This window comes from Phalacrocorax carbo, chromosome Z (genome assembly GCF_963921805.1).
Source record: "Phalacrocorax carbo chromosome Z, bPhaCar2.1, whole genome shotgun sequence".
NCBI classification, from domain to species: domain Eukaryota; kingdom Metazoa; phylum Chordata; class Aves; order Suliformes; family Phalacrocoracidae; genus Phalacrocorax; species Phalacrocorax carbo.
In genome coordinates this window covers 38,369,941-38,395,118 of record NC_087548.1, presented here as the reverse complement: position 1 = coordinate 38,395,118, position 25,178 = coordinate 38,369,941, and the positions used below count along the sequence as shown (strand labels likewise).

Below are 25,178 nucleotides of genomic sequence, written 5' to 3'. Positions count from 1 at the left end.
AATCCTTCAAAAAAGACAATAAACACAATCAAACATGGAAAGGTAAGAAAAAGCGCAGGGTGAGCAAAATGGAAAAATATGCAGTGCAGTCTTATTCATAAAAAAACATTAAATCCACATGGTAACTGAATGAGGCAGTATCAGTCCAATTATTGGTGATCAATAAAAGCTCAGACTCATGCCTATTCCAAGGTCCAGACCCAAATTCTATTTCTTCACTACCAACAGACAGGAAATAAAGGATCTTGCACTTCATTTTGCTTACATGAATCACTGAACCTCTGCCATTAACTTGCTCAGGGGAAATGCACGTCTTGGGCTGGAGCACACCCCGGGCAGAGGACTGCTCTGCCAAAGCCCTGTCCCAGTTTCTTTCTGTTCCTTTCTCCTGTTCCAGACTCTTTATCCCAGTTGAGCACTTTCACCCACCCTATTTCTTGTCTTGTCTACATCCAGGGCAGAATGCATTGCCAGCAGGCTCATTAAAGACAGCTGTCAATTATGATGCTCACTCCCACAATGACCGACAAGAAGCAGGAACAGCATTTGCTGCACAGAAGTCATGCTTTGCTGTGGACTACACACAGGCTTAGAGGTACAGGCCTGACAGTCTACACTCTAGGAACCGTGAGAGGCGTGCCTAGCAAGGGTGAGCAATCTGGAGGTATCAGCTGCTGAATGCAAAAAAAGTGTCTAATGTACAGGTGAAAACTGTCACTCAAAATTTTGACATACATAGGTGGCTTTTCTTGAGAAATCAAAACAGGGATTACATCCTCTTTCAAAGCATAAGGAGGTAGGTATTCGCTATGGAAAAAAATGGTAGTATGTGCAAAACCAGTGGTGGTTTTTTTTTTTTTAAAAAAAAAGCAATGAACTTTCTTCTTTTCAAAAGCAGTGAAAGTTAAAAGTATATAAAATCAGAAGCAAGCCTGAAGCATGGAAAACTGCAAATCAAAAACTGTGTACCAGCGAATTGGATCATATGGTGGCTAGTATCAAGTGACCTAGCTGCACTGTTTATAAAAAAGTTATGGTTGAAACTAAGGAAATCTGAATACTCCTTTGGATTCCAAAACTATCCATCTTTCTAAGGCAACCTCTAAATGACTCTCTGACACAACCTCCATTCTTTGAAGATTTCTCTTCCCTGAAGAGTATTCTTTCATCTACTGTGCTCCAGAATCTCCCTCTCCAGAAGCTGATGAGCATGTACCCTCAGTTTCTTCTGAAAGTGTTCTCTGTTCCAGAAAGTGTTCAGGGGCCAGCACGTCTGCTTGCAGGAATTCTTACTGGAGGACTTTGGGCTGCCATTTCCTTTGAATAGATATGCCCTCTGTGGTTCCCTCCTTGATTATGACCCCAGGGTGCCTAACACATCTCTGGATAACTGATCTGCAAAGCTCACATAGAAAAGTGCTGGAAAGTCAAAATGAAGCACAGCAGAGTAGAGAGGCTGCCAGAGTTGGTGAGCCAGAGGGATTTTCAGGATGGGAAAGGACCAGAAAGGAAAGAATAATTTCAGGACTAGGTAGGCAAAACAGCAAGAAGAGAGGCAATTAAATCAAACAGGAGGGAAGTGAGAACAGAGACTGAGGTCAGGTCCTGGATCACAATCATTTGTCACTAGCAGTAGATGAGGGATTCAGGGATTAATATCAATAAGTAAAGGACAAGTCAGAGACACATTAAAACTTGCATTTTGAGCAGTCAGACAGATATTGATTTTGATCACAGCAGAGGGATAAGAAGGGGTGGGGGTGGGGGAGAGAGATAAAAGGCACAGGTTGCAAAATAGTGATGAAACAGACCAATTTAGTGCCCTTGCTCAGAAGAGAAAAAACTTTTCCCAGAGTATGGTGTGTACAGACATGCTGTCTTTTGTATTGGCCTCCAATAGAGTACAGAAACAAACTCAGCTACCAGCTACAAGCTGTCCACATACAGCAGATATGCTGAATAAAACTACACCACTGTTGACAGTCTCCTCGGTGGTCTTTCCACTCGCCTGGTGCCTGGTATACTTACTTCCTAGCTGTGTCAGAAAGATACAGTTTAAATTAGAACATGCCATGGGTTAGGAATGCAGGAGTTCGTGCCTTTTTTTTTTGAGGGAGGAGATGGGAAGTGCAGTCCTCCCTAAGGAAACAGCTGTGATGATGAATGTACTCAGCAAAACTTTGCAGTTTCAGGTTCACACTGAAATGGGTTCAAATGCTCTACATTACGACCAACATCCATATGCTCCCATGCTAGCTGTGATCGCCATCTGCCTCAGTGGCTGCAGCAAAGAGGACCCTATAATCATAGAAAAATGCCTCTGGGGACTACGTCCCTCCTTTTTCAGAGCCTGTTTTTAGGTATAGCATAACTTTTACCACCTTTCTGTTAGGCTACATGATGCAATGCAGCATTAGGAAAAGATAACTTGAGGACAATGATGTATTTATCAAGTCTACCAATTCCTAGTGGCTTTGGTGCCTGTGTATAAAACACTTTGTCATACAAGTGATTTTGGAAGTAGGTACCTGACAGAGCAGCTTTAGTTTTTGCTTGTAGTTGGTGCCTTTTGTGCCAGAAAAAAACCCCACCATCTATAGCTGGAAATAATGCAGTCAAAACAACAGTAAAATTCACTGTGAGAATATCAGAAAATAGATTTTTAATTTATGCTCTTCAGAAAAATAAACTGGAACTGTACAAGGTTCAGGTTTTGTGACCCATCGATTGCTATGTACTTCAGCAAGGCGGCCATTCATGATTAAACATACTTTAAGCACTCCAGATATACAAGAGAGCTGACTTGTGTGATTATCATTGAACCAATCAATAAGAAGGGCTAATTGCCAGAAGAGATTTAATGTCATATTCAATGACTGTACATTTATTATATTAGCTGCGAGGTGTAACTGTCTGAGCCTAACACGGCTCCTGCTGAATCCGATGAGAGTGTTGATTGTGGTTTCAGTAGAGTGATTTGCTAAACTGTGAGCCATCATCTGTGAAATCACAGGGAAGGTGAGCCATGCTGAGGTCTCGAATCTACAAACAAGAGTAAACAGTATGTTGTAATACACTGAGCAAATGATAACGCAAACTACAGGAGAAAATACTAACAGGGAAAAAAAGTTAATCACTGGCAAATAAATTTTTGGAGACAGAACAAACAGGAAGATAGAGAATGCATTTCCCACTTTTTTCCTCTTTAAAAATCATCAGATGATGTGGGAAGATGTTAGTCATTAATATAATACTGATGTTTAGGGGAAAAATGAATGAACTTAAGGCAGAGAATGGTTAAAAGTGGAACATGTGGTTTTGGCTGTCTAGGTTTTACTATTTCTACTTAGGAAAACAGTGGTTTTAAAGGTAGGAGCACTAGTCTTAGAGGCAAAAAGGGACTCCATGTTACTGTACAACTTTCTGTAAAGCATTTAACTTCTCAGCCTTCATGTCCCCATGAAAGGAGAACGATACCTGCCTGACTTTGCACAACATGTTAGGTTCCTCAGAGAAAAAAACCCCACAACATCTACATGAGTACATTACAATGGTACTTCTCATGTTCAGATTCCTTCACAACATGCAATGGATCCTCAAAGCAGGTCTGTTGGACTGATGTTTATAAACGCTTATTCTGTTAAATAAAAAGGGGTAGATCTATAGGTTGTCCAAAGCCTTTGTGATGCCTCTAAGGCTTAGTCCGGTAAGTGTCAGTTTGGGCGGACATGAGCTTTCTCTCGCCCCACCCGGGCACCTCCAGTCGCCGGCGGTGTTCGGGCCTCCACATAACCAGCAGCACCTTCTCCAGACCCGCAAGTGCTCCGCTGCTGGAAGCGCTTCCCAGCAAGGAGCTTCAGCCACGCTGCACGGGGACGGCGACGAGGGAGCACCGGGGAGGCCGAGCTCCTCGCCCGGAGGACCGCTCCTCTGCTGAAGCGGCAGCCGCCCACCTTTCCGAACATGGTGACCACGGACGGACTCTGGAGGCCAGTTCAACGTTAAATGATTCCAAACAACGTTTGTAGGGTGATGCCGAGCAACGTTTGCAGACCACCAGCCAGCAAACTTCGGTAAGGTGCAGCCGTGCTGGGCCGTTCGCGCCCCGCCTGGCGCGCCGTACCGCTCCCCCGCCACCGGGGGTGCGGGCCCGCCCGTGCGGGAGAGCTGCGGCGCTCCCGCGGCCCCTCCTCCCCCCGGCACTCCGCGGGGGCAGGGCCGGCGGTCGGCGGTCGGTGCTGGGCAGGAGGCCTCGCCGCAGGCCTCGCACCTCGCCGGGGCTCCCGCAGCCCCGCCGGTGGGGCGGCGGCCTCCCGACCCGGCGGGGACGAGGGGGCTGCGGCCTCCAGGGCCGACAGTAGCCGCGGGACCGGGAGCACGGGGGATGGCGCGGCTGCCATTTCCCCTGGCCTTCGGGGCTGCCGGGCGGGCGGGAGCGAGGGCGGGCGGAGGAGGAGGAGGAGGAGGAGGAGGAGTGAACTGAGGCGCTCAGCTGCCAACACTCACACACCGCCTGCCGCCGCAGCCGCGCTGCTACCGGACTCCGGGCAAGAGAGAGCGAAGGGAGGCGAGGAGAAACCAGGCGCGGGAGAGGAGGCAGCGGGAAGGAAGTCAGGGAGGAGGGAAGCGCGGAGAGAGGGAGAAGGAGCCCTCCTCCCGGCGGAGAGACGACTTCCCATGTAGCTGGGGACAGGGAGAAGCTGGCGCTCAGAAACTGTGGGAGAAGCTTTCCAAGCAAGTTACTTAATCCCCGAAGAGCGGCGGGAGGAGGGGACAGCAGTAATCACCGATCATAACCATTATTCCCAACCCCTCATCGTTTAACTCCCGGGCGGTTCAATGCACTACTCCAAGCTCTTCCTAGTTTCCTCCTCGGGGTAACTTGGGAGGACGCGCCGCCGGTGCCGCCCGGAGGTGAGGAGAGGAGCCTCGGAAGAAGGAAGGACAAGTTTTGTGGGGGTTGTTGTGCGGAGGAGGAGAAGATGGGCTGGAAGCGCCGCTGCTGGGGAGGCGGAGGCGGCGGGGACCTTCTTTGCCGGCTCACCCTGCTGCTGGGATTCCTGCTGCCCGCCTGCAGGACGCGCCTGTACACCAACCACTGGGCTGTGCGGATAACTGGGGGGCTCACGGAGGCCAACCGGATAGCTAGCAAATACGGATACGTCAATATAGGACAGGTAACCCTTCTTACAACTACTTCTAGGCGGGCGCCGGCGGGGAGGGCGGGCAGGGTCCGCTGCCGCCGCCCTGCGCCGCCGGGGCAAGGGACAGGGACGGGCAGCTCCGCGGCCGCCGCACAACCCCGGCCCCGCCGCGGGCCCCGCCGCCGCTGCGGGGCGGCCTGCCAAGCCCCCCGCTGCCCCGTCTGCCGCCACCGGCCGGCGTAGGTGATGCGCGGGGGCAGGTACGCCGCAGCCGCCCCGGGAGGTGTCGCGGCTGGGGCCGAGGTCGCAGCGCCCCCTCCGCGGCCAGGTGCGGAGCGGGGTGCGCACCGCGGAGCCGCCGGCGGGCCGGGGCGGGGACTGGCCGGGACGGCGGGGAGCCCCGCAGGAGTCCGCCCACCGCCGCGCTGCCTCCGCGGCGCCTGAACTTTGCCTTTCTCGCCTGGCACCCTCTAACCCGCTTTGCAAAGGGAAAACAAAAAGGCCAATACGAAACTAGAGCGTCTTGCAGCGAACGCCCGTCTCCCAGCACCCCCAGGAAGTGGCAGCTGCGGCCGCCGCCCGCCGCGGGGGGCGTCCCGAACCCCTCCTGGTGGGGAGTGCGGAAAGAAAAGGTGACGGGTGGCCCCGGTACGCCGGGGCAGCCGCCGGAGTCCCGTGGGGAAGGGGGTCGGGGCTGCCGTGGGGTGGGAGCCGGCCCGCCCACCGCCGCGGCCCGCGCGGCTGTCCCGCAGCCCATTCGCGTTCCGCGGGGTTTCTTATGAAGTCAGGGGAAAGAAGTCGGCTTGCGCATGCCGGAACCATAAGCAGAGCTTCTCCGGCCTGCTCCCGGCTGGTCGGGCAGCACCTGAGCTCTGTGTAACCTGCACGTTTTGCTAGAAAACACCTGGACTGGCTACCTCCAGAGATCACCCCGTGAGAACATTCGTGGATCCATCCAGGGCCAGGAACCGCAAGTGAGGAAACACCTGGTTCTCACTGGATCCCATCACACTGAGAAATCCCCCGCTGCTACTGCTAGGCACAGTTCCTCTTTAAAATGTCCAAAGATCACTTTTTCTGACACAGCTTCTGCCCAGCGTCCTAGGATTTCCTGTCAATTATCCCCAAAATATGAGTTGCATATGTAGGGTTTTGCAAGGTGAGTGCCTAAAAAGCAATTCTGTTGCACGCTTGTGTGCAAACATCCAAGCCCAGGCTTTCTAGACAGTAGTTTATACTACATGAGTTGAAAGTTTAGAAATGAGCATTTACAGGTACAGAAGGCTTCATCTTACACAGGCGATTTGCAAAAACGCAGCTGCGTTTACACAATAGGCCTTTTACATCAGCCAGATCAAAGTGAGACCCAGTTTTTATTTGTATTGTAGAAGGACTTCCTACATACTGCATCATTGACTCAGAAGTTTGGAGCATGCATCTCAACTGCTCCCAGCCATTGCAAGTCTGAGTAAGACAGCTGTGCAGTCTATTAAGATAAATAGTTTACATTAGAAATGCTGGAAAATTACACTGAGGTAGCACAAAACATGATGCATGAAGATGCAGTGACTTAGTAAAACTGAGTGCCAACTTCTTGGAGCACTTGGGCAGGTAGGCATTGTTATTCTTACTTAGAGGCACAAGAATTCGGGAGGAAGCTTTTGTGTCAAAATTGAACCCCACCTTGAAACTGCCATTTAGGAACCTATGTGCAAAGCTTTTTGCATTGATGTCCTTCTTTTTTGTCTTAGACACGTCTTTTGCCCAAGGTATTTCTCTCTATTTCTATTTGGGCCTTTATAGTGCTGACATAAGCAGCAGTTAGGCTGTTGGAGGACGCACTTCCCTTTTTGACTTTTGTCAGGCCAGCTGGCTAACTCACAGCCTGCTTTTTTTATACCTTGCATATCCAAACCTCATGTTGAATTAAGGAAAGAATGTAGTAAGTCACTGTTGCTTCTTACGTGACGGTGAAAGTGCCATGTAGAATCATAGAATCGTTAAGGTTGGAAAAGACCCTTAAGATCGTTGAGTCCAACCACTAACCTATCACTGCCAAGTCCACCACTAAACCATATCCTCAAGCACCATATCTACCCTTTTAAATATCTCCAGGGATGGAGACTCAACCACCTCCCTGGGCAGCCTGTTCCAATGACTGACAGCCCTTTCGGTGAAGAAGTTTTTCCTAATATCCAACCTAAACTTCCCCTGGCGCAGCTTGAGGCCATTTCCTCTCGTCTTATCGCTTGTTATGAGGGAGAAGAGACTGACCCCCCCACCTCGCTACAACCTCCTTTCAGGTAGTTGGAGAGAGCAATAAGGTCTCCCCTCAGCCTCCTTTTCTCCAGACTAAACAACCCCAGCTCCCTCAGCTGCTCCTCATAAGACTCGTTCTCTAGACTCTTCACCAACTTTGTTGCCCTTCTTTGGACATGCTCCAGCACCTCAATGTCCTTCTTGTAGTGAGGGGCCAAAAACTGAACACAGCATTCAAGGTGCGGCCTCACCAGTGCTGAGTACAGGGGCACAATCACCTCCCTGCTCCCCCTGGCCACACTATTCCTGATACAAGCAAGGATGCTGTTGGCCTTCTTGGCCACCTGGGCACACTGCTGGGTCATGTTCAGCCAGCTGTCAACCAGTACCCCCAGGTCCTTCTCCACCAGGCAGCTCTCCAGCCACTCCTCCCCAATCCTGTAGCACTGCATGAGGTTGTTGTGACCCAGTGCAGGAGCCAGCACTTATCCTTGTTGAATCTCATACCGTTGGCTCTGGCCCAACAATCCAGCCTGTTCAGGTTCCTCTGTAGGGCCTTCCTGCCTTCCAGCAGATCAACACTTCCACTCAGCTTGGTGTCATCTGTAAAGTTACTGAGGGTCCACTCAATCCCCTCATCCAGATCATCAATGAAAATATGGAACAGGAACAGGCCCAACACTGAGCCCTGGGGAACACCAGTCATGACTGGCCACCAATCTGATTTGACTCCATTCACTACTACTTTCTGTATACACCTATGAGATAATAATAGATACATTACTGATCGGGTGTACAGATGGGAATGAGAGAAATGGAAAATACGGTACTGGATATGCAGATGAAAAGAGCGTATGTGAAGGGAGCCAATACCATTACTTAGTTATGCAGATAGGGAAAGTTAAAGTAGAAGACACATACAAGAATGTTAAGTGGTGGATGCATGAGAAAGAAAACTTCAGTAACAATATGAACTAGACTGATGGGTGCTTCCTCATATTCTGGCTGTAACCAGCGTTTAAGAACGAGAAGCAGATGGTGGGTGTAGGTGAAGAAATTCCATAGAGCTTCCTGTATGAATTTTGGATTGGAGTAACTGGGTGCTAGGTGTCATTGTGCCGTGACATTGTAGAGCTCGGCACTCTACTGTTACAGTTACATGTCCTAAGAAGTGTTGTGCATTTGCACAAAGTCTTACGCACAGTTTCCTTTCGTGGGTATCTTTTTACAATGGCCAGTGTTAAATTTCTGTAATTTCTTGCAAAATCATCTCCAAATAGTATTTCTGTGAAAGCACATTCATCAGTATGTTGGTGGTCAGTCTAATGTCGGTTCTTTTATTCCCAGCTAGTGCTTATACAGTTTTCATCAGACTGACCTGGTAACTAGATAGAATTTATAATTTGAGAATTCAGAGTTCATAAAATAATCCAAGTAGCTGTGGTCTTACCATACAGAGTTTAATATGTAAAGATGTGGGTCAAAGCCTATGGAAAATAATTCTATAACTGTCTTTCTCAAAAATAAGGAAAAAAAAGTGCATTGTTGTCGTGGTTTAACCCTAACCAGCAACTAGGCGCCACACAGCTGCTCACTCACTCCTCCTACTCCACTGGGATGGGGGAGCAAATTAGAAGGGCAAAAGTAAGAAAACTTGCGGCTTGAGATAAGAGTTTAACAATTAAAATAATAATAATAATAATGATAATTATGATGATTATGATGATGATGTAATGGAAAACAATGAGAGAGAGAGAAGCAAAACCCAGGGAAAAAACAAGTGATGCAGCTGCTCACCACCTGCCCAACAATGCCCTCCAAGTCCCTGAGCTGCTATAGGGGGTCCCCGCCCCCCCCCAGCAAACTGGCCACAGTTAATATACTGGGCATGACATTGTATTGGCGTGGAATATCCCTTTGGCCAGCTTGGGTCGGCTGTCCCAGCTGTGCCTCCTCCACTCCCGGTTTCTTGTGCACCCAGCAGAGCATGGGAGGGTGGAAAAGTCCTTGACTAGTGTAAGCACTACTTAGCAACAACTGAAACATCAGTGTTATCAGTGTTATCAACATTATTCTCATCCTAAATCCAAAACACAGTGCTGTACCAGCTACTAAAAAGAAAATCAACTCTATCCTAGCTGAAACCAGGACAATTGTTTTCTGTGAAGCTTATTGATCACTCTTTGTAGACAGTATCACTTCATAAAGATGGGTGAAGGGAGTAAGAAAGTCAGGAATCATCTGGACCGATGAGTTAAATTTGCCTGTTACAGGCTTTTTGCATAGATTGGGAAAAGCAGGAAGATATTTGACACAGAACATGCAAAATAATACAAGAATGGGGAAGGAAGCTACTGTTTATTATTGAGAGACAACTGCAAGCAATTTAAATATCTGTGTTTGGTGTGAGATGTTGAAAGACATTCTCTTAGCTGAATACACTATGAAAACACTGAGATAGCCAGTATGTAGAATTCTCTGCTGGAGGCAGGACTTCACATGTTTAATGTCTGTATATTATAGCAGTTATGGCCAGGCAATTAAACTTCGGTTTTGCAGATATCTCTTCTCGGTAAGCTGCAAGTGTCAGTAAGAGCTAAGTTGTTTACTTCTGCTTGAAGAAGGTAATGAGAAATCTCATTAAAATACACATCAAAAATAACCTGAAATAGATTCAAAAAACCTAGTGTAATGCATCAAGGACAATATTTTTGGTTACATTAAATTGTGAGCTCACCTTTAATAAGAAAGTGCAAAAAGCTAAATCCAAATCCCACTATGGCTGGGCCAAAGAACTGGCGTAGTACAAATGACCCAGAAAAACAATGGAATTAAAATATTCAAGGTAAGAGGTATTGAAACTGTGTATAGAAGGTGAAAGTCAAGTACGTGCAGCTGCAAAGTTGCAAACCAGGAGTATTCTGACAACAGTTAAGTGCATGATTAGAGCTGAAGGGAATAGTGGAAAACAGAGGAGTTCTGAAAGTCTTATGCTTACCAGCCACCCTGTTAATTTTGCATGAGTGGAGATGCAAGGTGCTATGGAAGAGAGAGAGATTAGGCTAGGTTGGGACTAAAACAGTTAACAGTAGTCAATATTTGGGTTGTGTTTGTGGACAACTGGCATTGAAAGGTAGATAAGTTTATCGGTGGAGAAAAGATGGTAGACCCAGGAAGGCTGTGAATTGTAAACACTGGACAGCGTTCCTTCACCCAGTTTTTTTATTTGGTGCATTCCTGGGAGCAGGCAGAATTTAGCTTTCCCCTTTTTTGGTGCTTGAGTGATTTGGAGAATATCCACTTGAGTCTTGAAATACCTCTTAAGTCCATTTTCATTAGCATGGTGATGACAAGAAAGCTACAAAGCCCACCTGAATGACTGGATGAGTCAGTTAGAAATAGGGATGTTAAAAGAGACCTTGAGATCACCTGCTGGTGAGCAACTGAGACTCTGTTGCTCTCAAACTTCTCTGGTCTCCGTCTAATCACAGAAATTTGAAGCTTTAGCTTTTCTGCTTATCGAAAAGAGGAGTTTTCCATTAATTTTTAGGGGACAGAAAGCAACAGAGAAAGAATCTGCTTTTACTCTGTATTATTCCAGGCTACATGTTCTCGTTCTTGTTTCCTACAAATTGCTTCAATTTACTGCTCATTTATCCTGTATTTCCTTACCAGTACCAATGTGAAGTTGACAGTAGACATAGAAGTATGTTCTTCAAAGATACTTGAATTCTTGCAGTGAATCTAGTGAGACTGTCATTAATTTTCTTCATCTATGGCTTGGAAAAGCATAGAGCAGCGACTTAGACCTGTAATTTTATCAGCTGTTACCAGTTTCTGTTGGAAAACTCTTTACCCTACAGGACTGAAGCAAGGTTATGTATCACAACAACAGAGGCAATAGATCCACTTACTGACTGATAGCAGTGGGCAGGATATCCTTCAGAAAGTCAGTGATTTTGATTACTGCAGTTAGTGCCACCAGTTTGGAGCTTCTTATTTGGACAGTAGGGCCCACTTGAGCTGATGCTCAAATTAACTGGGCTTCATTTAAGCCCTATTAAAAACCTGTCCCATAACTTTAGGCATAAGTACTGTGTTACTGGTAATGTCATTTCTGTGACATAACCACAGCTGCATTAAAGACAATCCAGCAAACACAGTGAAGCATCAGTATAAACTACAAACGAATTGGCCCAAGGTCTCCTGTGTTTCACTGGGTTTTAAAATACCACAAACATGTAATATCAGGACTTAAGTGCATAGAGTTGACTTTTTTCTCCCTTTTCCCATTTATTGCAGGCATTTCTGGCCTAACCTTGAAGTGCAATTAGTAGTTCCTCTAGTGAGTGAATCCTTGTCTCATGTAATAAAAATTGCCTCTATTCTTTGTGCATGGGTCTTTTAAGAAAGTGGTCTGCACTGGCAAGCTCTCTGGGACTTTATATAAGGTAGTATAATGCAAATCAGCCAAGGAGTTGTTCTAAGTTACACAGTGGATGGAACAATTTGGTGTATACCACATCCCCCAGCAGATCTGTGCTGACATATTTTACCTTTCTGTCTTGCAGTGGCTGCACTGAGCAGACCTTTCTCTTAAAGCAAAGTATCTGTCCTAACTTCTGGGAAAATTTCTGTCACTGTTGGCAGCTGCTGAGGGTTAAACGTACAGCCTGTGCAACATTTTGTACAATTGGTGTAAATATTATGCCTGTGTTTATTCCTTACTATACAGTAAGGAAGCTTTCTTTTGATACAGCCATGAAAGTTAAGGTACACTGATATGTCATCTTGATTCCCATGAATTTCCTTGTTTCTTGTAAACACAGCTTCTCACTGGATATAGATTTGCAGTTTGGTGCTAAAGTATTCTCAGTAGACTGGAGAAAGGAACACCAGCTTATAAAGGGATGACTTGTGAAGCGTCAAATAAGCTGGGAATGCTACTCCAGGCTCCGATGCCAAAGGCTTTTGTGCTTTTGAGCTATTGACTTAAGCTTTTCCCCCTTACTTCTTTGTTTATATAGATAAAAGAGGACGAACTCCAGTAACTGACTCTGGGCACATGAGTTTATTTTAATTTGAAATGTGTGGACTTCAAAATAAGGAAGGTTTTCTAGGTTTGTGTTCTTCTAGAAAGTGGTGCCTCATCAGTTTCAGGTTGCTGTCACCAGGTGCCAGGAATTTCTCATTCAGGTAGGACACTTTCCTTTAAGGTGTGGGAGAGCAGGAGAAACAAACAGCTAATACCGCAAAGGTGATGAAAGAATGCAATAGCTAAAGATATCTCCTTATCCATGTGTGGCTCCAACAAGGGAGAGGAATGATCCTTCTATCCCTTTTTCTTTGTTAATTCTAGGCAGGTGCTGAGGATATGTCAGCACTTTTCCAGATCATGTCTTTCCTCTCCTCATTGTATTCTTCCAGTAATTTTTCCTTTCTGATTTTTTCCAGGGTCTAGTGGCCTACTCCCCACCCTTGGCAAGTGACAGACTACCCTTTTCCTCCAATTTTCTTTCTGCAAGGAATACACACTGTTTGCCAAAAGACACCTAAGTGTGCTAAGCTTGAGGTGTGGCCCAGAAGTCACTGTTAAAAATACAGATGTGGGTTTTTTTAGATAATGTGAATGCTGATGTGATTTGCCAGAAGGTTTTTGGTTTGGGTTTTTTTTTTAATTTTTTGGGGGGTTTGGTGTTTTTTTTTTTTTAATTCGGGGTTTTTAGATTTAAAGCCAGTAAATCACACAGAGTTAATAAATATTAGTTCATTTAAAACCTGAGGTCCCAGTGATGGCACAGAGAAGATGTTGTGTAGCAAGATCAATTGATCAGAAAGAATAGGAGGAATGGCTGTTTTCCATTTTCTAAATCTCTTCCTGATGGGAGGCAAAAGGAAATTTTGCAAACTAAGTAGCTGAAATTGGAAGACTAGGAAAAAGGTATTCAGTTAAGAGGAAAAGGAGCTTATTTTAAGACTGAGACCTAAAGTAAGGTTGTTGTCTTCAGCGAAGGAAGGAGTTTGCTGCTATAATCTCCATGACCTTACATGGATGACTCAAAAAAGCAGGGTAGTAGGCCTTTGTGTGCAAAGAAATTCAGCTACCCCAGAATAACAGTATAGACAGTTAATAGAAGAGACATGTCCCTTAAGAGCCTGTGTGGTCACAGCACTGAAACAGAGTATACTTATACTAAAATTTAATACCTGGGATAAGTTTCATGAAGTCCTGAGTATTAAAGATGCAAGCACCAGGACTACGGTATTAAAAGAATCAAAGCTAGGTGTACTCTAGGCTGTATGCACATGCAGATGTAGTGGGGTTACACAGATATGCCAAGGAAAACAGAATTTTCTTTCATTTACATTTAGGGACTGGTAGAGAATAACCACAAGATAGATCTTTGGAAAATGTAAGCACTGAAACAACATTCTTGCAAATGCTCACGTGGCACAAAAACAGAAAAGCAGCACTTATATACTGGAGAATAGAAAGGGTATGCCATGGCTAATTACTTCATACTTAGCAGTAGTTCTCTTGTTGTGCAGTTAAAAATGAAAGGGAGGAGGGAAAGAGCGCAGAGGTTACTACTACTACTATATGTGAGCTTCCATTAGGAGTTGGATGAAGAAAAGGATGTGCCAAATGGGTTCTGATGATAGAGGCAATCTAATAATTTTTGTATGTTGTTACACAATGAGGGAAGAAGAGAATCTTGTTTAACAGCGTAGTAGTCAAGCTGCAAATTATGTGATGATTTTTTATTTAAAGCCCTTAGGCAAATGCACACTAAATTTTACTTTTAAAAATAACAGTTGCAAGCCCAACTTACAAATGGCAATGTTTGTGGGAGCTGCTTCTCTCAAACAATACATAAAGAAGTGGACCAGGCTAGATTAAAATAGAAGAACCAGAAAAAGCTCTGTAAAGCATATTAAGGTAAATCAGTAGTGTTTCATACCTCTGGTATGACAGTGGTCATGGTGGTCATGTCTGGTATCACATGACCTCTGGCCAACTATGGCTCACAGTTGTAGAATTGAAGGGCAGAGGGGACATCTCTACAGATCAGATTGTCCATCGCAGTGCCCTTCAGGAGGATCAGCTATGCCCACATCTTTCCTGGCAGATATTTAACCAGTTTTCGAAGGTCCTCAGTAAGGAAGCTCCACAGTAATAGGGCAGGGTTGATGCTAGTGGCTCATTATCCTCTTTGCCCTGGTGAAGTTTAAACCCCGTCTTCCTGCAGTTCCAAGCCTGCGTTTCTTGTTTCTCTGTGAACATAAAGAGTAGCAACAACAGAAAAGTTGTAGCATTCCACTCTTCTAGCCACCCACTTATCTTTTTTCATCCAAGCCTAGTCCTTTCCCTTGTTTCACATAGGTCAGGCTTTCACTGATCTGTCTTGCTGTTTGATCTTTCTAAGTGTTCCTCATCTTCTTGAGCAAGGAGCTACTAGAACGTTACAGCTGAGTACAGCATAAGGATTCTTTCACTTGTCTCGATGACAGCACTCCTATTTATGTAGCCCATTATGGTGTTTGTCTATCCTGTAGCCATACAACATTGTTGACATAGTTCAGCTTGTGATCTGCTATGGTTCACAGATTGATTCTGCCAAATTCCTAGCCCGTTGTTCTCCAGCCTGAATTTGTCTAGTCGATTGTTATTGATTAGGTGTAGTACTTTGCTTATGCCTTTGTTGAATCTTGCCCTGTTTTTCCAGACTTTGTTTTACAGTTTCAGTTTGTTTTGAATTCTGTTCCTCCCCCCACAACATGCTTGCAGATCCTCTCGGCATGTATGTTATGTTTAATAGGTGTCCTTCCTATGCTCGTATTCAGGTCACTAATTGAAATATTGACCGAAAACAGTTTCTAGATGAACTCTGGAAGGTAGTAATTTGATAGTTTTGACCTACTATTCCATAGTTTAATTTTGTACCCTACTTCAGGAATTTGAAGGGGACTGTTAATCAAGTAATACTTGAAGATAGATACAGTTTTTAATTTGCAAGTATCAGCTAAATATATGTATAAACATTGGAAGGATATTGGATAGGACTGGATCATCAGTGATTGCTATTATATACCTTAAGGTGTTCATAAGGGGATTTTTTAGCCCAGTTTTAAACAACTCTAAAATTAACCAGTTTTAGAACTGGTTTTGTTATTTGCATTTTATTTTTTTTTTGGTGCACTGACTGCCAACTTACAGACTGAATTTATCCGTGGCCAGTATATATCTATTCTTGTGCTTAAGTGGCTCATCTGTTTCTTCAGTGCATTTGCAGGGGCAACCAGCCTTCTCTTTTACTTTTGTAGCTTCTGGTTTCCTATTAGAAGATAGGCTTCCCACTTCCACAGTTATCCCAGTTGCTGCAGTTTGATTGACAACTGTTTGCCTTGACCAGAAAAAGATGGCCAGCTTGTATACAACCTCCCCACTCTTTGTACAGTGTCATAAATAATTCTCTAGACTTTGTCAGGCAAGATATTTCCAGTATTGTATTTGCCTGTTTTGCAGCTGTGTTCTGTGGTTGCTTGACCAATATATCTTTGTCTTCCTCTCCAAATGATGAATTGTAAAATCACAAAGTGGGGAGATACATATGTCAACCATCAATGTGAATAAATCGCTTGGTCCCTAGTAAGGAAAGGTGGAGCTCTTTGTCACCTGCCAAACACAGGAAAAAATATGATCAAACAGAATCCTGCTTGCTAGAGATATCTAGTTTAATACAGTAAATGATTATCTGGTAACATGCTGGACGCAAATTGATTGATATTTGCAGAATGAAAAACTCTTCAAAATGAAATGTTGGCAAGTCCAGAAGAGTATCAGAGCTACACCATGAAATCCTGCCAAAATAGCTTGTTGTGGAAATTCTTGTGGGTTACATGATGGTGCATGATGGAGATGAGATTGTAAAAGGCACATTAGCCAGGCATGATCATGGATTATATAGTCGTAAACAAATTAGGAAACAAAAAAAAAAAGAAAAAATTCTCAGCACAGACTCTTCCATATAAAAGCAACCTGCTCCCAGGGAAACAGCATGCTTCTAAATGCGGAATAGTGATTAACAAGGGGTCATTTTTGGTCAGGCTATGGTTTTTATCTTTTTTTTTTCTTTTCAGAGGTGTTTTTGTGCCAGCAGGAGTAGGCTTCATTTATGTTTGTTTTCCAGGGTCAAGCTGAAGTTACAGAGATGCTAGGAGTCACAATTAAAACCTTTGCTACATTTTCTTATCATTCTTGTTCAAACTGGAATAAAACCACTGGGTTTTGTGCAAGAGTGCTTAGTGGGCAGTGAAAGTGTTACTGAGTAGTGCTGTGGCTGAAATTCAAGCCTTGAATTGGATAATGTTCTCCTTTTTTAAATATTTAGCTTAATCAATGGTCACATGCATGTAGCCTCTGCTAAAGATAAACCTAGAGAACATTTTAGAGAACATTTTTTTGCTTTTGTTTCTTTTTTTATTAAATAGTGTAAGTCCCAGAAGAGTTTCTACCATGGACCCCAGCAGAACTCCAGTAGGACTCTGCCCATTGCAAGAAGCTTTTTAATAAACAAATAACAAATAACTCCTAAGCTTTGTTATCAGTCTTTTAACTGAAAACAAAGTTTTCAGTCTTTTAACTGTGCTTCTGTAAAGACCTTATGCAATGCCTTCTTAAATTCTTAAAAGCTGTTGGTGAAGGACAATGTCGAAAGTCTTTTGGAAGGCCAACCAGAGTATATCAATCTACCCATCTTTATCTATATGCTTGACCTCTTCAAAGAACAGTAGTAAATTTGTAAGGCAGATTTTTCCTCTGTTTATTTCTAAAGTGGTCACTTTTTATCCAAGTGTTCATTAATTCTTTTATTTCTTAGTTTCTACTCATTTGCCTGGTAGTGACTTCCAAGTCCATAGTGCTTCAGATCTCCTTTAAAAAATTGGTATCACATTTGCCACCCAGCTGTTCTGAAATGTGAAAATTTTAAGTGAGAGATTTCATGCCACTGTTTCTATTGCTTTCAATTACCTTAATTGAGTGTTTTTTATTTAGCTCATTCATCCATATGCCTTCTATACTGGACTTCAGAATATTTGTTCAAGTATCATACCTTGAGTAACCCATCTGAGCTGAACTGAAGCAAACAAATCAATCAAATGCTAAATTTTGAAAAAAATTTGATACTTTGTGAGTGTGCTGGCCTCCAGTAAGCCAAGGATGAATGAATAGCAATGGCAGGGCTTTAAGCTGAGAAAGTTCCCCTACCCCTCTTGGAAGTGAGTAGCACTGCTTCCCTGCAGGAACACACTGCTGAATAAGCTCTGTTTTCTCTTGAGCAACCAAGCTGTGTCCTGTGCGAGGAGCAGTAGTTTTACTAGTTGGGACTGGAGTGGAGCCAATGCAGATAACTGAGCAATGGTCTTAAAAGCTCAAATTAGCTTTTTCTGCTCTTAAAGAAAACCACTTCTCTTAGTGGACCTCAGAGAGAGTCTCTGAAATTTAGCTCAGCAAAGAATTCAGTTGCAGTTTGTAAAGGCCTCAATGGCCTTTTAGTATGAATACCAGACATGTGTTTTAGATACCCCAGTTGTATCAGAAAGATGTGTCCCATCACGGCCACACAACAGGAGCTCCAGCACTAACTAGCATGACAGTATTAGCCACGATACTGTTTTCAGTTTTCCTCTTGGAAGATCACTTTTTGTTCCATTGTAAACCAAATCATTCCCCTTCTTGGATCGAAAGCACGTTAGTAGGATTTTATGCGCACATATTTGAAGTACAAGGTCATTTCCAGAGCAGACATATATGACAGTATCTGGGATTTCCTTGACACACAGCTGTGTCTGCATTACTGTCATTACTCCTTTCTGCCTGTCTCATCAAGCGGTAGCTTTGCTTCAGCTCAAAGAAGTTTAAATATCCATTGTCAGTAAATGGACTCCTCCCAATAACTCTTAGGCCAGTGCATAATGATTGTGACCAACTGACAAATCACAAAGCCATCACCTGGGAAAACTGATAACTGGAATTGAACAGGGTTGCTGAGCCTTGCTTTTTAACAGAGTTAACCATCCCATAACCTAATGGATTTATTGATAAATTGTTCTACCGTTGCAATTGACTGCTGTTTTGGAAACTTACGTGTAGATAAATACCATTCCCATCTTGCAAAATCTGAGTAATTTCCATTTCTTGCATTACACCTACAAATATTAACCTGATGTGCTTAACTGCACAGTGAGCAATTCTAGTGGTGGTTGGAATCTCTTGATTTCCTGATGTTTCTGGTCTTGTTGGACTCACTTGGCCGGAAAACAAATGTTTCAAAATTAAGTGGAAATGCAAATCCATTTATAAACAAGAATACATAGTTTTGTCCAGTTCATTGCTACCATTCTAACTGACCAGCTTTTCCCCTTTTCAGTATTATATATTTAATACGAAAATATTAAACAAATATACAGTAGAAACATTTCTCCTTTCTCCAAGAAAATCTATTTTCAGTTACACAGCTAAGCGTTCACTGAGCCCTCAGGCTGTAAGATTCTGCTCTCTAAACAATAAGGCCACCAAGGAGTGTTCTTTAAATGTGTGAAATCGATGGTGTGTGAAAGCCATGAGTTGTTTTTCATTGGTTTTAGTAAATTTAGATATTTCATCATTAATTGGATGTCAGTTCCCCTTGACTTTTCTCTGTAGTCTGAGGTAATTAGAAGCTGGTACATGGACCTAGACATTAGGATGCTAACTTAGTCTAAAATGTAGGTCTCATTGAGGTCTGGATTAAAAAAAATATTAAGTGTATATTTATTAAGTGCTTATTACAGCTCCCATTAAATACACTGGAAGATTCCACTGATTCCAGTGAAAGCTGAATTCAAATTTAATCCCTCTTCCAGCACTATGAAAGTTGGTACAGCAGGAGACACCTGTGTGTATCTGAATTAATATGTCACTTTGTTGTTATTTTTGTTGTTGTTGTGATTGCAAACGGCTACTTTAAGTGCAATATTACATGACTATGCTAGAATTATCAGTCCCTTGGCGTGCTGTAATTTTTTTTTAAATCCTCAGCAAACATTAGTTATGATTTTTTTTTTTCTTACTAAGTTCGAATGCTACATAATGCAAACATTTTTGGGATGATTTTTTGGTCTTGTTTGCTTACTTGCTTTTTTTTTTACAAGTATCTTTAGATCCTTTCAAAAATTTTTTTTCTTACTATTAAACTTAGAAATTGTTAGTCATGAATAGTTGTTGCTCAATTTGTTTTATCAAAATGAATGAGATTACATGTGGGTGTGGAGACTTTATATAAATAATGGACACTGGCAAACCTTACTTTCACACAAAAAAGTATAAACTTTTGTACAGCTCTAGGATTAATGAAATAAGATAGGTGAATGTGTCAGCATCGTGCCTAGTTCTGGACAAGTTGCATACTTCTCTGTATTTGATTAAGCATGTTGTGCAGAGTGGAAGATTCTTGGACTTTGGTGTAGTACAAAGTTGAGGATGTATGATCTAGGTTCACTGTAAAAGAGCAATGGATTTAGTGCCTACACACACCACAGAGGTGAATTTAGCTCAGTCCTAGATGTTCCCATGAGTCACTTCTTTACTACTCTTCAATAAATTATGTTGGTGATAGAGGAGAAATTGCTTAAATCAAGTCTCATGAGAAAGTCAGTTAAATGAAAACATTGTATTTTCTATGACCAATAGGAGCTGAATTCAGATTTGTAAGACAAAGTACAGCGTGAAAAGGTTTATCGCTGGCGATATAAATGTTCACTGGAAACACTATGACTACTGTAGGTCACTGCATTAGTCATTTTGAATGTTATAAACTCTCTTGCTATGAATGCGCTTAAGAGTTTTATATTGATGTTTAAATAACTGTATAGAGATGTTACAGTATATCTAACTTGGTGCCCAGTTCTTAAATCTTTTATTCATACAAGTAACCCTATTAGATTTGATTGCCCTTGATTTATGCCTCTTAAATTCCATTAGCTTCAACAGAGTTATTTCTGATTTATGGTTTTGTAAATGAGAAGGTACTTGATCCCACTGGGACTGGGCAGATATTTACAAGTTTCAGGACAGGGATGATGGTTATTAAATATTTCATGATCAGGTTTTCAAAGGAAATGAATATGGATATTCTTTGCTGTGAAACTTCTCTTGCTGTAGTTTGTTAAAAAATAAAACCTATTTCTTAACTACCCTTTATACTGTTCGGACGATTGAAGGGGCAGTGTCAGAACTTTGTCAGGCTTCATTCTTATGCTTTATTATAATCACATGTCAGAGAGCACAGATTACAAAATAAAAATAGTCCTTAGAGTCTGGAGTACCTAATAATATATGGAATATGGCAGTTCCATTTGCTACTTAAATAAACATTCATGATTCATATCCATCCTTGTTTTCTCATCATTTTACATTTGTTCAGTGATATACTATGAAATAGGATTGGAAGTAAATAAAATAGTGACAAAGCTTATTTCAAGAGATGCAGTGTATCATTTAGATATTTTAAGTTACAGAGTAGTGAGTTAGGAAAGGGGAAAAAAACTTGTCAGAAGGAAGTGGCAATTTAGTTGATCCCTCAAAATGTTTACAGGTATTTGTTTTCTGTTTGAAGGCTTCATTATGGGGGCTGTTTACTGAAACAAATGTTACCATATTTCCTAACAGCTTCTTTGCAGAAGCAAACAACATTTTTTTCGGCTTGAACTTGCAGTGCATGATGTCTGTGTCATCATTTCAAGTCACTTTAAATATTGCAGAGATTAAGTTTCTTCATACAGCAGAAAATAAATGCCGTTTGTTGCACTCATTTTTACTTGCAAAAATAAGGGGGTGACTCATTGTGCTTCACAAAAAGGGGCATGAACTTCCAGTTTAAATTGCACTGCTTTCTGTATTGAGAAGAAACAACAGAAAAGATTAATGGGAATGAAGGCAGTAATTGATTTACTTCTGAGAATTTTCATGAAATGTGTAATGTTGCCCTGGAACGGCAAAGCACAGTTACAGGTTGCTCAGCAACGTTGCATTGCTGTATTTGATAGGGAGATGAACTTGCCAATCGCTGTGATGCCTCTTTAGGTGAAGCTTCTAGTGACACTGGGGTTGCAATTATTAATATACATTGTTCTAACTGAATTGTAAAATTTCACAACAATGTGGAAATGGCTTCCTCCTCCATTTCCTACAAACTCTTTTAGGCTAATATATCTGTTGGAAGACCAAACCTGCACTTCATACACTGCCCTCCCCCCATCCCCCACCCACCCCCGCCCCCAATAATTAAGGACTCCATGTTCATTAATTTTTACCTACTTTCTTGAACATTGTTCTAATAGTCATAACCTGTTTATCAATCCTAGAGAGGAGGTGGATGAAACTCTTCCTTAGTGACTTTAAAATAAAAGATTTCAAGCACTATAGTGAGATTTCTTTCAATTTAATGTTTGAACAAACAACACAGTGTCCAGATATCTTCCATTTCTCACATTTTATACATTCTTAACTTCCCTGAGGGCATATTTGTATGCCCTCATGTTGGGGGAAGCGATACCGCACAGCAAGTGTTCATAGGATACCAATGTGCAGCACAGTTCAGATTCAAGGAGGTCTGGGAGCTCTTGTCCTCCCATGAAGATTTATGTATGTTCTTGTTCTCAGAGCTGCAACAGAGAAAGGTAGGGGTCGAGCCTAGGCTCTACTTGTGTCATAACTGTTGGAAGGTTTATGTATTTACTGTGATCTCATGTGACCTCTGGTGTATAAGGCACAATTCTCTTCAGTGCTCATCCGTGTAGGAGTCAAGCATCATTTTCACCTGGTCTTTATTCAGGCAGCTTTTTGTTGGCTTCATTTACCTGACATGTGTCTTTTGGATTTCCTTTATATGATTTGGCTCGAGTATTCTTTCTTCCCTGCACTTTTACAAGTAGCATTATTTCTAAGTCAATATGATCGAAGTGTATTTTTATTTTAAAGAAAATGAGCTAACATTTCCCTCCTTTCAGAACTCAATAAGGCAGAAAGATCTTCATTTCAATATCCATAGGATTGATATGAATATGTAATCGAAAAAGATGCCACAATCCTCTTTGGAAGGATTGTTCATCATGTGTAGTAGGGTAGATTAAATTGATAAATATTAGTGTGATTTATCATGTATTAGAATAAAGCTATGATACAGTTCTACTTTATATCTTTCCAATATCTGAACTTATTTTATAAATACATATTACCTCTTGTATAACATAATGCTTTCCCATTCTTGCAAAGATAGTTGTACTAAAACTTAGTTGTATTACATGACAAAACATTTCTATTTTTGATGATACAAAACATTTTATGTTGCCACTTGGTTGTTAGTTTTTTTCTCTTTTTTCCCCTGAGTAATTCCACATGTTAAATAAGGTTACCAAAAGAGCAGTAAAGTACTGGAATCTCAAAAAGCAGAATTTCATTTGGTAATATTTGTTTTAAAATACAACTGTACAAAATAACCTGTATGCAGAAGGTATTACCCAGTGTTGGGGTTTAACCCCAGCGGCAACTAAGCCCCACACAGCCGCTCACTCACTCCCCCTCAGTGGGATGGGGGAGAGAATCAGAAGAGTAAAAATGAGAAAACTTGTGGGCTGAGATAAAGGCAGTTTAATATGTAAAGCCAAAGCCATGTATGCAATCAAAATAAAACAAGGAATTCTATCGCTGCTTCCCATTGGCAGGCAGGTGTTCAGCCTGCTTTTCTCCAGGAAAGCAGGGCTCCATCATGTGTAATGGTTACTTGGGAAGACAAACACCATCACTCTGAATGTCCCCACTGCCTTCTTCCCCCAGCTTTATATGCTGAGCATGTCATGATATGGTACGGAATATCCTTTTGGTCCGTTGGGGTCAGCTGTCCCAGCTGTGCCCCCTCCCAATTTCTTGTGCACCCCAGCCTACTCGCTGGTGGGGTGGTGTGAGAAACAAAGTCCTTGGCTCTGTTGAAGCACTGCTCACCAATATTGAAAACACCCCTGAATTATCACCACTATTTTCAGCACAAATCCAAAACATAGCCCCATACTACCTACTATGAAGAAAATTAACTCTATGCCAGCTGAAACCAGCACATCTAGGAAGCTTTTTCCAATTTACCTTAACTTTGTAAAAGTTATAGGCCAATTATCAGTATCAGAGGAAACTTAATTTGTTTTATGTTGCTAAGTATATTTTATAAAATGTTTAGAATAGAACATTTCTCTAATTAGAAAAGTAGAATTTTGGAACTCTAAAAATATTTAGAATAAATATAACTAGGAATTTAGAATTCTATATTTAAATTTAGATTTTAATTTGAATTTAATTTTAATTATAGTTTAGAAATGAGACTCTAAATATGTTTAGATTGTATTCTAGAATGCAGTAGAAAGCCTTGAAAAGAAAACCTCTTAGAAAAAGTACTTTTAGATGAGGTAATCCAAAATTAGATATACCAACTCATGTAAAGAATGAGTTTCAACTGCAAATTTAAATTTCTTTTTATGTTTTTTAATCTGCATTTGTACTTAGTTTAACTACAGCAGTATTTTCTGAGAATTTTAAAGCTTCCTAACAGATATATAAAAAATCAAATTCACATTAGCATTTACAAAGTGACTTTGAAAAAATCTCAGCCTTGATTTCAAATTAGGATGATATCAAGGATTATAACTGACCTCACGATAGTGTTACTTTTTCATCCTAACACAAGCATATGAAAATTTAAAAGACTAGAGGACTTATGTTTATTTTTCCAGTGAAGGAGTTTATGGGCTGCTTTGTTTTTAAGGCAAAATACAGCAGCATGTGAGCAACAGCAGTGAGGTTATCTGAAAGAACATAATGCAGAGCTCCTTTATTTTAATGGCTCTGTATTTCATTTTTGACATCAACTGTTTAAAAAGCCAAACTGTACTTTACTAGCTCAAGGTAAGTGCCCAGAAAAAATTTCTCCTTTCAAATAGTAGAAACTCAATGGAAAAATACGAAAGATATCTAGAGTGGTGTATATTAACTCAGTAAGGTGATATGTTTTTCTCCCCATTTAAACAGGAGAGGGAATATCAAGGGTAAAGTAGTAAAGTGTTAGCATATTCCTACCATGTGAAGAGATGCAACCGGATTTACTTCTATGGAAATTATGATGTTGCTATTGTGATAGCCACATGGTTTAATTTACCTGCCTGTTTTGCGGTATGTCTATTTTTCATATGCAGGTGGTTCAGAAGGGAATTGCCTTTTTCCAGCTGAACTGTCACATCCTCCAGACCAAAGGCTGAACAAACTGAGCAAGAACCCTTGATTACAGTGTAGGGTTTTTTTCCATCTAGGAGACTCAAAAAATATTTCAAGGAGGGGTGCATTTAACATCAAGCCCAACTTGTTCAGAGTGTCACTATTCAGGAACAGCAACGCTCTGCAGACATACCAGTTTTCTTTAAAACAAACCTGAAGACCAAGAAACATGCAACAAACAAAGATATGAACTGGCAAGTTAGGCTATTCCTACCTCGAGCACGTACAGAGACGTTTTCACAGCTTGGGCTGTCAGATTTCTGTTAGCTAATAGAGCTTAAAATAGAGCTGAGAACTGGGTTATTTGGGCATTTGAGTGTAGCTGGAATTCAAGCTTTAAGAGTAGTCTGGGTTGCCTCTGAGGTGACAGTCTGTGTTCATACCCCTATCACCTTGGTTCTGCTGTTGCTTTGAAT

The 25,178-nt window shown here is 42.0% G+C and overlaps 1 protein-coding gene across 1 annotated transcript in view; it reads left to right on the top strand.

Moving 5' to 3' along the window:
• The first annotated feature begins 4,776 nt into the window (after positions 1 to 4,776).
• Positions 4,777 to 25,178, top strand: part of LOC104048953 (proprotein convertase subtilisin/kexin type 5-like) — a 198,447-nt gene continuing 178,045 nt past the window's right edge. Inside the window, exon 1 of the mRNA XM_064438917.1 lies at positions 4,777 to 5,177. Coding sequence (XP_064294987.1) covers positions 4,983 to 5,177 — 195 coding nt within the window. The 5' untranslated portion in view covers positions 4,777 to 4,982. The remainder of the gene's footprint in view (positions 5,178 to 25,178) is intronic.